The following is a 15,415-nucleotide window of genomic DNA, read 5'->3' as shown; positions in this document are numbered from 1 at the left end:
TCCTTCTACTTTCATCTTCCTGGCTACAATTCAGTTCCTGGCTATTAAATCACATGTCGTCCTCTGAGCAGCAGTTTGTTGTTGTTTCTCTTTCCCCATATGTCTGTATCCTTAAAGATACCTAAAACTGTACTTTCTGTTTTCCCAATCTTGTTAAGTGGCCAAACTTCCCTTTACCTTCAGGGCCACTTTAGGCATTAGTTTGTATAGTTTATCTTGATTTCCCAAAGGAGATTGAAGGGCCTGCATTTAAAACTTTGTTATATTTTTTACATTCTTTTGCAAATTCTTTTTTTCCTCTTAGAAAACAGAAAGATTCTGTTTTCACCTTTCAAGTGTAATCACTAAGCTCCTTGAGAAGAAAACATAACATGCTTGTTCTACTCAGTTTATGGAAAAAGTAGATGGATAAAAAGGTTTAACAAGTTGGATGCTAAAATACCTGTAACCCATTGCTATTTGTAGAAAATATTTTGAACCTTTTGAACAGAATTTAAAATTTGTTCGCTGTCATCTTAAAAACTGGTACCTTGGTTTCTTTGTTTGCTTGATTGCTTGTTTGCTTTTTGCTAATGTTTCTTTTGTTGTTGTTGTTTTGTTGTTGTTAATGCCGTGATTCTTCTCCTAATCTTTCTGGGTTTTTTTTTCCAATATATCTCCTCTAAAATTGTGTAATGAGCATTCTTTGTTCTTACTTTAGGAATGTGTGGAAGGAGCAATTATCCCACTGATAAGTCACCTTTCAGTCTAGACACTGTTGTCGCTGAAACACTTGGACTTAATGCTCAAGAAGAGTCTGTAAGTAATCATTTAGTTTGATGATTATATAAATTATTAATAATTGATATGTCTACTTGGACCTGTTCTTAAAGAACTAAACAGGCTAGTAGAATATGCTGAAGAGGCAGAAACAGGGACTATGAGAATGAGCAGGAGGACAAAACATTTTTAATTTTATTTAATTAACTTTCTTTCATTTTTTTTACATAAAGACTACAGTTTCCCTTCCATTATCTCTTCCTGTTCCCTACCCATTTCCACCCCACCCCCACCTCCCCATCCACTTCTCTTCTGTTGTGAGCTGCCTCATACGAGTGCTGGGGATCACATCCTAGCCCTCTAAAAGAGGATGTTCTTAACCACTAGGCTGTTTCTCTAGCCCAAAACTGTAGAGTTTTAGTCTCTTTGTTTGTAGTACTGGCCACTAGAACCCAGGGCTTCACAAATATTAGGTTAAGTTCCATTTTGATACAATTTTAAGGACTGAAGATTTAATTTAGCTCAGTGGCAGAGCACTTGTCAGGGCCCCAAGTCTGATTGCTAGCACTACAAAAACAAGCAAATGATAGTTTAAAACAGTCCTCCTATGCTCTTGCCAGTAAATATGTAAGTGCTCTTAGAGAACTGTCTCACTCTTAAATTTCTAAAACTCGATTGATTTTTTTTCTTTACATTTGTTTTAACCTTTTCCAGTTTATCTTAAAGTGACAGTAGGTAACTTTTATCTTCTGAACATTTAAATGTATTTAATAGTTTCTAGTTCCTTACTATCCTCCATAAATCCACCAAGTTCAAGTATCCACTATATATTAAAGTACAAGATATCAAAGGACTTTTCATATAGTCTGATTCACAGGTCAGCAACTCTTTATTGTTCTTGAATGTGTTATAGGCACAGAATCTCAGATCTACTGACCTTGTGTTTTAATAATTCCTGATTGACTTGTATGCACATTAAATTTTGAGAATTCCCTTTAAAGGATTCTTTTAAATTCACCTGTGTTTTCTACCCTTCATCTTAATGGAAATATTTCTATGCAGTTGTAAATTATACTTATGTAAAATATTAAAATAATGGTAGTATATTTTTATATTTTTTAAAATTTAAAAATAAATTTATTTATTTTAAATAAATAAATATTTATTTATAAATTTTATAAAATTTATTTATTTTAGAAATAAAATTTCTAAATTTTATTAAATAAAATTTAGATAACAAACTTAGTTAAAGTCTACAGTATAGGACTGGAGAGATGGCTCAGCGGTTAAGAGCACAGGCTCTTCCAGAGGACCTGAGCTCAATTTCCAGCAACTACATGGTGACTCACAGTGAGGTCTGGTGCCCTCTTCTGTCCTGCAGGGATACATGCAGGCAGAACACTGTATACGTAATAAATCAATGATTCTTTTTAAAAAAAGATTTGTTAAAAAAAATAAAGTCTACAGTATAAGGATATTTTATACATTCACAATATTATACAACTCCCTTCTCTGTTTAATTACCTCTTCATTCTGGTTTCTTTTACTTCATGTACTTTTGAGATTTATTTGCATTGAAGCATTTATCAACTTTCAACATATTTTTCTATTGAAGGAACACCAAGGTCCTGCAAGCCCTCTTGGGGGTGAGCTCTACCACTGTCTTGAAGGAGATCACAAAAAACAGCCTTCAGAAGAATCTGCAGGAAGTAGTGAAGATAGTTTAAGGTGATTTGGAGCATATAATGTTTGTTTGTCTTGTTTTGTTTTTAATGTAGCTCCATAAACCCTTTAAGGCTGAATTTCAGCAATACTCCATGCACCCCACCCCCAAAGTGGCTTCAGATATTATTTTTAGATCCTTTTCCTGAATCATCAAGCAACATTAAGAGTTCCCAATCTTGCTTTATCCTATTAAAGACATAGTCATTACTTTGTGTCTCCAAACACTAAATGGTGTGAAAGATGCATTTTATGTTTTGTGTAAACCTGTATGTATATGTGTGTGCCATGTATTCCCTGGAGGTAACAGTGATCAGAAGAGAGTGTCAGATCCCCTAGAACTGGAGTTATAGGTGGTTGTGAATTGCCATGTGGGTTCTGGGAACTCGACCTGGACCTTCTGCAACAGTTTTTGGTGCTTTTAACCCACTGAGCTATATTTCTAGCCCATTTTTTTGTTTTTGTTTTTGTTTTTCTCTATTTTGTAATATTTAACTAACAATACCTATGTTGTTAAGGCATTTTGCTTGTTTTTTAGTGTTTTGGTTTTGATTTTTTGTTGTTGTTCTTTTTGTTGTTGGTGGTGGTTTTTCAAGACAGGATTTCTCTATGCAGCCCTGGCTTTTCTGGAATTTGATCTGTAGACCAGGCTGGCCTTGAACTAACAAAGATCAGCCTGCCTCTACTTCTGAGTGCTGGAATTAAAGGTGTGTGCCACCACCATCTGGCCCTTGCTTGAATTTATTTTTTGAGTTTATCATGGTAATAACTTATCAAGTGAGTTTTATTACCCATTCCTATTTTCTTTAAACAGATAACAAAAATATGGTTCTTTAAGGTTGACTATCTTGTTTAAGATCGTATAGCTAATGTGAGCACTTACCAAGCTCTATATTAAGTTCTGTAGTTTAAGAATTTTTCTCTTCCTGAAATTGCTCATACGATTTAATAATAGCAAAAGACTTTTGAGTCCTCAGAGGATTTCATTCTGTCAAATGAGGCAAAACCAACATTGTATCTTAAATTTGTTTTAATCATCTCCCTCAAGTAGGTAGATAGTGCCTTACTGTTCTGTTTCAAGAAATGTTTTCTTAGTATACTGGTCTTTTAATTTTTATCCTACTTTTCAGTTTAAAAAAAAAATCTTATCATTCTTCTTTTATTTAGATTTTCAGACTCTACTTCAAAGACACCTCCCCAAGAATTTACTACTCGGGTCTCATCTCCTGTATTTGGAGCTACCTCTACTGTGAAAACTCATTTGGGTTTGAATACAAGTTTTTCCCCTTCTCTTTTAGACATTGGGAAAAGAAACCTTCTGAAGACGGCTCCCTTTAGTAACATTTCTGCTTCTAAATCAGAGAAAGCTAGATCAAAATCTGAGGACAGTGCTCTTCTCACACATCATAGTCTGGGGTCTGAAGTGAACAAGGTCATTAGCCAATCATTTCCTAATAAGCAGATACTTATGAATAAAAATGTAAGTGAATCTGTAGATGAGCAGAGCAGTACAGATCCTATTAAAGACGTTATTACTGATAAATATTTGGTGCCTTTAAAATCACTGGGAGGCAAAGCATCCAAAAGGAAGAAGACTGAGGAAGAGAGTCAACATGTAGTCAACTGCCCCCAGACCTGTTTTGATAAGGAAAATACTCTTCCTTTTCCAATGGAGAATCAGTTCTTCATGAATGGAGACCATGTGATGGATAAACCCCTGGACCTGTCAGATCGGTTTGCAGCTACCCAACGTCAAGAGAAGAGCCATGGAAATGAGACTTGTAAAAACAAGTTTAACCAAGTGACTATTTATGAGGCTTTGAAGCCCATTCCAAAGGGCTCTTCCTCAGGTCGTAAAGCCTTGAGTGGGACGTGCATATTAGCCAAAGAGTCTGCAGAGGCGTCCTGTTTACAGCAGCGGTGTATCCTCCAGACCTCTAGTAAAGGCTCTCCGGACCATAAAACACCCCTGCAGATAAAAGAGGAAAACCCTGTCTTCAAAACCCCTCTGTGTTCACAAGAAAGTTCGGAGACAGAGAATCTTTTTAGTGATGTGAAGGTTTGTGTTCCATGTTCAGTCATTTTGATTAAAATTGTTTGTGATTTCATTTAGGTGCTAATAATCATTTTTGTTTAGGGTACTAGTTCTCTTGTGCCAACAAAAGTAAAAAGCAGATCAGTCCGTGGAGGATGTGAGCTTGCATCAGTTCTTCAGTTGAATCCCTGCAGAAGCGCTAAGACAAAGTCTCTGCCAAACAACCAAGGTATGTGCATTATAAACAGACTCATTCCTCTTTTTAACTGCGTGACATTTACATTCTTTAGACATAAATTTGGGGGAGAAGATACCTTATTTTTTCCTGCATATAGCATCATTCTCACTGCTTTTATTTTGCCTTTGATTTTCCTATACTTTTTAAAATTTTATTTTAAATACTTTATAAGTATTTTTAGATGGTTTTGTGGATCTATTTCTTACTTCCTTTGCAAAAGCTTTTAAAAAGTGTTTTAACTATTCCATGTTTTTTTTTTATTTGTTTGTTTGCTTGTTTGGTTTGTTAGTTGGTTTTGGTTTTTAGTGTTTTAGAGGAACACAATACTAGGGATTGAACACAGGGCCTTAAACAAGTTAGATAAGCAACCTACCACTAAGCTCCATCCATAGACCTAAACTGTCCAGAATATTTAAAAATAATTTATCACTGGGCTGTGGTGGTACCCACACTCAGAAGGCAGAGGCAGGTGGATCTCTGTGAGTTCCAGGATAGCCAGAGCTGTTGCACAGAGAAATCCTGTCTTAAAAAACAGCAGCAGCAACAGCAGTAGCAGCAGTAATAGTAGTAGTAATATTAATGGTATGAATAAATAATTAATCATTCAAAACTTGTTCTTCACCCCTTGGATACTTAGCTGCTGTCTTTTTTCTTTGCATTGAAATGTTTGTCTGTAAGCTTTTACATATGCAAATTTATTTTAGCTTCTTGTTTAAATCTTGTACTTGCTTATGTATGTATATACATGCATGTGCACATCTGTATAGGAACACATGTAGGTGGATGTATGCCTGGTTTATTGCTACTTAGATACTGTCCACCTTATTTTTAGGTGGCCTCTCATTGGCCTGGAGCAGTGCCCGGTCCTGCCAGCAAGCCCCAGGATTTATCAGTCCTCTGTCTTCACCATACCTACCTTTTTATATAAATAATTGACTTATTTCCATTTTCCCCTGAAGCACATGATTTAGTTGTTCTTACACAGGTTTCAATCCCTAAGTGAAAAAAAAGTTTGGTTTTAGTTTTTTGTTTGTTTTTTCTATCATTCCTGATTTTTAGCTTTTTGTGTTTATTTTTCGTTTCATTATTCCTCTAGGAACCACACTATACCTATTAACTTTCCACAGTCATTTGCAGTTAGTATCATTTTGCTTCATGTTTTTTTTTGGGGGGGGGGTGTCGAGACAGGATTTCTCTGTGTAGCCCTGGCTGTCCTGGAACTCATTTTGTAGACCAGGCTGACCTCGAACTCACTGATCCACCTGCCTCTGCCTCCATAGTGCTGGGATTAAAGATACACACCACCACCCAACTGTTGTTTTATGTTTTAAACTACAGTTTGTAGTTGTCATGTGTTATATCTACATATAATACACTCAAAATTGAAACAATTTTACAATTCTACCTTTTAAACAATTACTTTAGTGAAATACAAATCACTTATGAAAATGTCTATTGTGTCCAGTCCAGTGGTTTTGGTATACTTAAGAGTTGTACGGCTGTCTGGTTATCATCTCCCAAGCCTTTCCTATCGCTGTAGATTGAAATATTGTAGATGTTTTATGTGAATAGAGACCTATTTAGTATGAAATCTTGTAACTTCTTTCACTTGGCATAATGTTTTCTTTTGACTTTATTTTACTATTATTGTTGCATGTGTGATGTTTTCCTCAATATGAATGTGAACATGTCACAACATGTGTAGGTCAGAGGACAACTTCGTGCAGTCGGTTCTGTCTTTGAACTTTGACATGGGTTACCTGCTGAGCCGTCTCCCTACACTGACATAGCGTTTCAGTTCCCAGCCTTTTGTGTATGTGTCAGTATTCCATCACTGTCTATTGCTGAATCAAATTCCATTATATACAATCTTGTTTTCATCAGTTAATACAAATTTGCTGTCAGTGTTACCTTTATGAATAATACTGCTATGAACATTAGTGTACAGAAATTTCTGGAAATGGGTGTTTCCTTTTCTCAATTTACCTGGGACTAAAATTGCCTGACCTCATATCAGCTATTAGCCTTTTAAGGGACTGTTTCCCAAAGCAGCTATGCCATTTCACATTAACACTATGATTGTGTAACAGTTTCAGGTTTTTCAAAAACATATATACACATGCACACAGATTGAGTCTAGCCATCTTAGTCTGTGAATGATCTCATTTTTATCTTTCATTTTTCTGATTGTTCGTTATATTGATAACTTTTTCATAATGTTTATTGGCCATTTGAACTGTCTTGTGAGATTCTTTGGCCTCTTTGAATTGGTTTTTTTTTTAAGATTTAAATTTTTTTAAAGATTTATTTCTTAATTATGTATACAGTGTTTGGCTTGCTTGTATGCTGCAGGCCAGAAGAGGGCACCAGATCTCATTACAGATGGTTGTGAGTCACCATGTGGCTGCTGGGAATTGAACTCATGACCTCTGGAAGAGCAGTCAGTGCTCTTAACCTCTGAGCCATCTCTCCAGCCCCCTAAGATTTTAAAATTTTTATATATATGAATGTTTTGCATGTATGTATAATTTGTACCGTGTATGTGCCTCATGCCTGCAGAGGTCAGAAGGGGTATCGGGTCCCTGGAACTGAAGTCATAGACAGTTATGATCCACCATGTAGATGCCAAGAACCAAACCCAAGTCCTCTGCTAGAGCAGTTAGTGCTTTCACCTACTGAAGTATTTATTTCTTCAGCTCCCTGGGACATTGATTTCTGAGTAAATGCTGCATGAAATCTTAATATTTCTGTTCTGTGCATTCCTAACATTTTAAAGTGAAATAAATTTTCAGATTGGGTTTTTAGTTTGTGCTTGTCCTCTTTTTCTAAGATGTGTCCTTTGAAAATATCCAGTGGAGCGTCGATCCCGGAGCAGACCTTTCTCAGTATAAAATGGATGTTACTGTAATAGATACAAAGGTATGTTAGAAAATGAACTAAAGCCCATTTGTGTCTTACTCCAGTGAGTTAGCAGCCTCCTCCCCTTGGAGTACTGTTTTACATGTTTCCTTTATTATGTTTGTGTGCATATGTACAGTACTGCACACCATGTGAATTTTACATCATTTATGCAGCGATCAGAGCACAACCCTCAGAATTTGGTCCTCTTCATCTATCATGTGAGTCCTGGGGATCAAACCCAGGTTATCAGACTTGTATGTTTACCCCCTGAGTCATCTTGTAAACACAAGACAGTATTTATTAAATAGCAAAGAATTATAGTTATGTATTTCAAGTGATTTTACCTTTATCATATGTTCTTAGTTTTTTAGATAAGATCTCATCATACAACCCAGGATGGTTTCAAACTTACTCTCCTCTTGCCTCAGTCCTATACATGCTGGGATCGTAGATGTGTATCACCATGCTAATAATTCCATCATGTGTCTTGATTAGCTTTAATGTTTTTGTTTTTATTTTTATATTTATTTATTATGCACATGAGTTTTGCCTATATGTGTGTTTGTGTGCCACATCTGCCTGAAATTACCTGCAGAGGTCAGAAGATGGCATCAGATCCCCTGGAATTGGAGTTACAATTGGTTGTGAGTCACCATATGAGTGCTAGGAACTGAAGCTGGGTCCTCTGCAAAAGCAGCGAGTACTTGTAACCACCAGGCCATCATCTCTCTGGCCACCTTAATTAGCTTTAAAAGGAAGGAAGGAGGGAGGGAGGGAAAAAGGAAGGAAGAAAGGAAAAAAATGCTGGCAAGACATTTTTTTCCCCAGTTTACTTTTTTTTTAAGTAACATTTTTGTGTTTATATATGCATGAATGTTCGAGAGAGGATCTCACTGTGTGGCTCTAACTGTCCTGGAACTTGCTCTGTAGACTAGGCTGACCTTGAACACTCAGATCCACCTCTGCCTCCTGAGTGCTAGGATTAAAGGCATGTGTCGCTATGCCCAGCTATGGTGTTTTGTTTTATTTTGTTTAATTTGTACTGGAAATATGATTTTGCTTTGTGTTCAAGTTCCATATAGTTAGTGAAATTCTCCTACTTGGTGGCACATTAAGAAATTAAGTAATTTATTAAAGTAACATGTAGCTATGAAGAGATCAAATTTGACTATTAAAGTTGCTTTTCATGTTCACTGAAGTTTATTACTGCAAGGCAGATTGGAGATGGTAAGCAAAGCACAAAGGATCAGTGGTAAATAAATCTGTCTTCCACGGTCAGTTTTCCTTTTCCTCAGATTGGCATTAAGAGCTTATATATTGAGGCTAAAGTGTTCTAGAAGCAAGAAAATCTATATCTGTTCCTGAGATACAAAAGTAAATAACTTAATGCTTTAAAATTGTAAAGTTTGTTGAGAGTTTTTAACCCTTTTTTTGTGGTCAGAAGAGCAGATGTAAGACTATGAAGGAATAACTGCTAACCTTTTGTGTTTTTAATATATTTCTTTAGGACAGCAGTCATTCACGATCAGGAGAAACAGTAGACATGGACTGTACATTGGTCAGTGAAACCGTGCTTTTAAAAATGAAGAAACAAGAGCCAAAAGAAAAAAGTCCAAGTAAGACTTATTTTGATTCCATTTACTTTAATCAAATGTGAAATGAAATGTATAGTTGTATGATGGTGATAAGTGCAGTAAGTTTGTGAACTGGATTTTGGGACTTTTTCTTATTGTAAAAAATTTTCATACAATATATTCTAGTCACATTTTCCTCCCCCCAACTCATTTCAGGTCTTCTCTACCCACTCAACTCCACACCTTCTTTCTCTAGAAAAATCAAAAGAAAAAACCACTAAAACATAAAATATACAAGCAAAAGACCAATAAGACAAAAATTTCCCAAAGTTGTGTGAGACAAAAAGTCTTACAAAACTACCATTGAGTTCATTTTATGTTGGCTGACTATAGCCAGGCATGGGCCTGCCCCAAAATGTAGTTAATATAACCAGTGAGATTCCATTAGAGAAAACTGTTTTTCCTCTGCAAGTGGTTATCAGTTGCAAATAGCTCCTTGGTTAAGTGTAGGAGCCTTGGTCCACTTCCTCCTCTCAGTGATGGGACCCCATCTGACTGGAACCTGTGCACGCAGGTCCTATGCATACTGCCAGTCTCTGGGTTCATATGTGCATTGGCTTCCTTGGAGTCATCCATCACCTCTGGCCCTTATAGTCTTTTCACCTCCTCTTCCACATAGACCCCTGATCTCTGAGGGACATTTGATGAAGACATCTTATTTAGGACTGAGTGCTCTGAAGTCTCTCACTCTTCTGCACATTGTCCATTGTGGGACTCTGTATTAGTTCCCATTTAGTGCATGAAACTTCTGTGATAATAGCTGGGCAAGGCACTGGCATGGGTATAGCAGAATGTAGTTAACAATCATTTTATTGCTGTGTTCCTTTAGTAAAACAATAGTATGTGGTTTTCGTCTAGGCCCAAGGCCAGTTCAGCTTCTTGGCCACCCTAGCAGTGTCACACATGGGTTCCATCTCATGGAATGGGCCTTCCACCCAGTCAGAGTATAGATGGTTCCTCCCACGTCACCATTGTAGGTCACAGGGTTTGTAGCTGGTTTGATTATTACCTTTCTCCTCTTGTAGCATGCAAACTACCTTCTACTACCATGAATACTACTTAGTAGGTGTTGGTGGCAGCACTCATTCATTTCCCGCCACCCTGACCCAAAATAATCACACAGAAACTGTATTATTTGCAATACTGTTTGGCCAATGGCTTAAGTGTCTTTCTAGCTAGCTCTTATATCTTAAATTAACCTATTTCCATTAATCTGTGTATCACCACATGGCTGTGGCTTACTGGGCAAAGTTACAGCAGGCTCTGGTGGAGGCATCTGTCTCCTGTGGCGGCTACATGGCTTTTCCCTCATTTGTTTCCCAGTCCGCTCTGAGCTCCCAGCATTCAGTTTGCTTTTCCCACCTAGCTCTATTCTATTAAGCCATTGGCCAAAAGCAGCTTCTTTATTAACCAATGGCAATAAAACATATTCACAGCATGCAGAGGAGAATCCCACATCATCTCTCCTTTTCTGTTAAATAAAAAGGAAGGTTTTAACTTTAACATAGGAAATTTAGATACAACAAAACAGATATCAAGCAAGAATTATAGTTAAAAATTTTATATCTACTTAATCTTTTTTCATAACAAAGAAAAACTATAACTGTAACTATCTATTCTTCAACTCCATCAAAGACTCCAGAAGGGTATGCTATTACCTAAGTTAACAGGAAGTCCATTGTAAGCAACTTCCAAAACTCTCGAATTGACAGAGACATCTTGCCACCTGGACAGTCATCCAAAGGTCTTCTGTAACATTGGGGTACCCATCTTTAGCATACAGGCCCATAGTATCTGGCAGACTTTCCCATGAAGTGGGAAATTTCAAAGATAGTTCCATGTATGTGTCCTGCAGAATATCTGGCAGACTCTTTCATGAAGCAGAAACCCCAAAAGACTTTCTCACCTTCTGGCAAGTTCAACAGTCATTTTTCTGTGGATCCTGCATGTCCAGTTCATACAGCATGACACCAAGCAGTCTGGGCAAGAGCAGTTTCTTGCCCAAATGACTAGCAAACTCCATAATCCATCATCTCTTGATGTAGATTGGTACTGCCAGGAACATGTGTCTCATTGTCATGAAAAGTCCTAAGTTCTTAAAACATTTAAATACCATATTCTGTTTGTCTTTGAAAGATTTGAAGAATGTGTATCTAACTGATAGATATATTATATTTCTATATGTCTAGAAATCTAACTAACATTACTGCAAGCTTGACTATTATATGTGATTATCTGTTAACCTATATTTCTTAATTATATGTTACATTTTTAAATGAGCTGCACAAACACAATACCTTAATCAAGAGCAGAAATACATATACACAGTATAACAAAATTGACCTTAAGTTTGTATCAATAGACTAGGAACTATACCAAGCAAAGTATTCATATCTATAGCATATTCCACTTTAAATATAACAAACACTTATAAACAATCATTTAGGGAATTTGTGAAGATGAATTCAGCACTGTGATGTACTAGATGGGGTGTGAGTTCATTGTTGCCGTCATTTTAAATTACCAAGTGCTAATAGTGATTTTTAAAAAAGAATAACTTTTTGCTGTTTTGTTAGAAAAATAAAAAATCAAATAAAATTTTATACAGTTTAATGTCTGCTGTTTATACATTTCTTTATATTTAGCATTTTTCATTATATATTATGGTATATTTTCTAGTTCTCAAAGTTTCCTTGATAAGAATTCTTTTGGTTTTTGTAAGTTATATGTGAGTTGATAGAAGGGGAAAGTCTTCAACATGTGTAAGAGATCCAGTTTTGTGACAGTAACGAAAGAGAACTTTATCATCATAGGATAACACTTGAAGTCACTGCAAAAGGTTTTTATAAATAGACTTAGTTTATTACCACTTGTGCCCCTTGTAAGAATTAAGTTACATGGAAAGAATCTCAACTTAAAGATCTCTAAATTCTTAATTACATATATTGTAGTATGTTACTCACTTTGAATCACAAAGTTCTGCTCTTAACATTAGAGTTTGCAACTAATATTCTATCATCTTTTTAACATGTCCATAGATGCCTCCACCTCACTCTGTATTCAGCAAAACACTCTTTACAACTGATTCTGAAGTCTAGATTATAGCTGTGTATTTTTTTAAGTATCTTTAAACTTCCCATTACATGTATTAAGGTTTGTTACCCACCTAACGTTCTCTCTTAACAAGGTGTCATAAGCTAACAGTCTTAGAGTCACATTTTACACATGTGTCTATAAACAGTTCACTGTACTCATCTATTTAAAAGAGCACTCTTGAAGATGAACCCTGTAGTCCATATATAAGAATCGTCTTAGTTCAGAATAGACCATATTACATTACTTTATCTTTGTTACTATTCACATTGGGCTTCACAGAAGGCCAAAGCTGCTAAGTCAATACTTTTTTTATAGATGGAGACCTAAAAATGAACGATAGCTTGGAAGAAATGTTTGATCAGACAGCACATGAAGAATATGAATCCTGTTTGACAGATAACTTTCCCCAGGTACCAGATGAGGAAGAATTGTCTGCTGCCACAAAAAAAACAAACAGTAAATATGCTTTCTCTTTAATTATATCTTTACCATTATACTGAATTCACTTAAGTCATCAAGCTAATTAATAGACGATTGATTAGAAATACTAACAAAAGTTTCATGTTTCTTACGTAAATTTCTTTTTCAGATATTTTTTAAAATTTTATGCGTATGGGTGTTTTGTGTGTATATGTTTGTGTACCACATATGCATTTTGTTCCCTCTGATGTCAGGTTATAGTAGTGGATCTCTTGGAACTAGAATTACAGAAGGTTGTGGAGCACCAAGTTGGTATTGGGACTCAAAACTGGGTCCTCTGGAAGAATAGCCAGTGTTCTTAATGACTTGAGCTGTCTCTCCCAATTACTTTTTTACTTGAAATAATTTCAAACTAAGGAAATATTCCAAAAAAGAAGTTGAGAATGTTTAACTATACCTTCTGCTAAGTACCTTTTTTAAAAAATTGTTTTTAATTGAGCTTTACATTTTACCCCACTCCCTTTCCTTTCTCCCGTCTCCCCTTCCACCCTCCCTCCTCCCACGCTGCCAATTTACTCAGAAGATCTTGTCTTTTTCTCCTTCCTAGGTAGATCCATGTATGTCTCTCTTAAGGTCTTCTTTGTTGTCTAGGATCTCTGGGGTTGTGGACTGGCTTATTCTTTGCTTTATGTCTAAAAGCTACATGAGTGAGTACATAGTATATTTGTCTTTCTGGGTCTGGGTTGCCTCACTCAGTATGGTTTTTTGTAGTTCCATCTGCAAATTTCAAGATGTCATTCTTTTTTACCTCTGAGTAGTACTCCATTGTTTAAGTGCACCACATTTTCCTTATTCAGTCTTCAGTTGAGGGGCATCTAGGTTGTTTCTAGTTCTGGTTATTATGAGTAATGCTGCTGTGAACATTGAGCACATGTGCTTGTGGTATGATTGAGAATCGTTGGGTATATGCCCAAGAGCGGTATTGCTGGGTCTTGAGGTAGATTAATCTCCTAATTTTCTGAGAAACCACCATGCTGATTTCCAAAGTCCCTGTACAAGTTTGCACTCCCACCAGCAATGGAGGAGTTTTTCCCTTATTCCACATCCTCTCCAGCATAAGCTGTCATCAGTGTTTTTGATCTTGGCCATTCTTACAGGTGTAAAATGGTATCTCCAGAAGTTCCTTTATTGTACAGGATTGTTTTGACTATCCTGTTTTGTTGTTGTTTTTCCATATGATGTTGAGTATTCTTTTGGGATCTGTGAAGAATTTTTCTATATATCTATATATCTGTGAAGAATATTTTTGATGGGCATTAGCATTAAATCTGTTTTTTTTTTTAAGATAGCCATTTTTGCTATGTTAATCCTACCTAGTCAAGAGCATGGGAGGTCTTTCCATTTTTTGGTGTCTTTTTCGGTTTCTTTTTTCAAGGATTTAACGTTCTTGTTATACAGATATTTCACTTGTTTGTTTGGTTAAAGTTACCCCGCGATATTTTATGTTATTTGTGGCTATTGTAAAGGGTGATGTTTCTCTGATTTCTTTTTCAGCCCGTTTATCATCTGTATATAGGAGGGCTACTCTTTGTTTGTTTTTGAGTTAATCTTGTATCTTGCTACATTACTGAAGAGGTTTACAGTTGTAGGAGTTCCATGGTGGAATTTTTGGAGTCACTTACGTATACTATCATATCATGAGCAAGTAATGAAAGTGACTCTTCCTTTCCAATTTGTATTCTCTTGATCTCCTTTTGTTGTCTTACTGCTCTAGCTAGAACTTAAAGTATTATATTGAATAGATATGGAGAGAGTAGACAGCCTTGTCTTGTTCTAGATTTCAGTAGGATTGCTTTGAGTGTCTCTCCATTTAGTTTGATGCTGGCTGTTGGTTTGCTGTATATTGCCTTTATTATGTTTAGATACGTTCCTTGTATCCCTGCTCTTTCCAAGACCTTTAGCATGAATTTTGTTGAAGACTTTTTCAGATGAACATGTTGTTGTTGTTTTTTTCTTTCAGTTTGTTTATATGGTGGATTTCATTGACAGATTTTCGTATGTTGAACCATCCCTGCATCTCTGGGATGAAGCCTACTTGGTTATGGTGGATGATATTTCTGATGTGTTCCTGGATTTGGTTTGCAAGTATTTTATTTAAAATTTTTGCATCAATGTTCATGAGGGAGATTGGTCTGTAATTCTCTTTCTTGGTTGTGTCTTTGTATGGTTTGGGTATCAGGGTGACTGTAACCTTGTAAAAAGTGGTAGTGTTCCTTCTGTTTCTATTGTGTGGAACAATTTGAAGAATATAGGTATTAGCTTTTCTTTGAAGTTCTTTCTGGTAGAAGTCTGAGCTGAAACCATCTGGCCCCGGGCTTTTTTGGTTGGGAGACTTTTGATGACTGCTTCTATTTCCTTAGGTCTATTTAAATTGTTTTTCTGGTCCTGATTTAGTTTTGATATGTGTAACCTATCCAGAAAATTGTCCATTTCTTTTAGATTTTCCAATTTTGTGGAATACAGGTTTTCGAAGTATAACCTAATGATTCTTTGGATTTCTTCAGTGTCTGTTGTTATGTTCCCCCCCCCCCTTTTCATTTCTGATTTTGG

The 15,415-nt window shown here is 36.1% G+C and overlaps 1 protein-coding gene across 3 annotated transcripts in view; it reads left to right on the top strand.

The window, feature by feature from the left end:
• The window catches only part of Rbbp8 (RB binding protein 8, endonuclease), a 95,968-nt gene that overhangs the window by 65,967 nt on the left and 14,586 nt on the right, over positions 1 to 15,415 (top strand). For 2 of the 3 annotated variants that reach the window (XM_085676319.2, XM_048447973.3), the window contains exons 9-15: positions 701 to 798; positions 2,375 to 2,487; positions 3,649 to 4,540; positions 4,619 to 4,745; positions 7,585 to 7,673; positions 9,163 to 9,271; positions 12,701 to 12,841. In XM_085676319.2, coding sequence (XP_085532445.2) covers positions 701 to 798; positions 2,375 to 2,487; positions 3,649 to 4,540; positions 4,619 to 4,745; positions 7,585 to 7,673; positions 9,163 to 9,271; positions 12,701 to 12,841 — 1,569 coding nt within the window. The remainder of the gene's footprint in view (positions 1 to 700; positions 799 to 2,374; positions 2,488 to 3,648; positions 4,541 to 4,618; positions 4,746 to 7,584; positions 7,674 to 9,162; positions 9,272 to 12,700; positions 12,842 to 15,415) is intronic. The other variant, XM_048447974.3, reaches the window with a different exon arrangement.

The sequence above is a fragment of the Myodes glareolus genome, chromosome 13 (genome assembly GCF_982192425.1).
Source record: "Myodes glareolus chromosome 13, mMyoGla1.1, whole genome shotgun sequence".
In the NCBI taxonomy this organism is placed as follows: Eukaryota; Metazoa; Chordata; class Mammalia; order Rodentia; family Cricetidae; genus Myodes; species Myodes glareolus.
The sequence above is the reverse complement of the archived record's forward strand: the minus strand, read 5'-3'. Positions and strand labels throughout refer to the sequence as shown.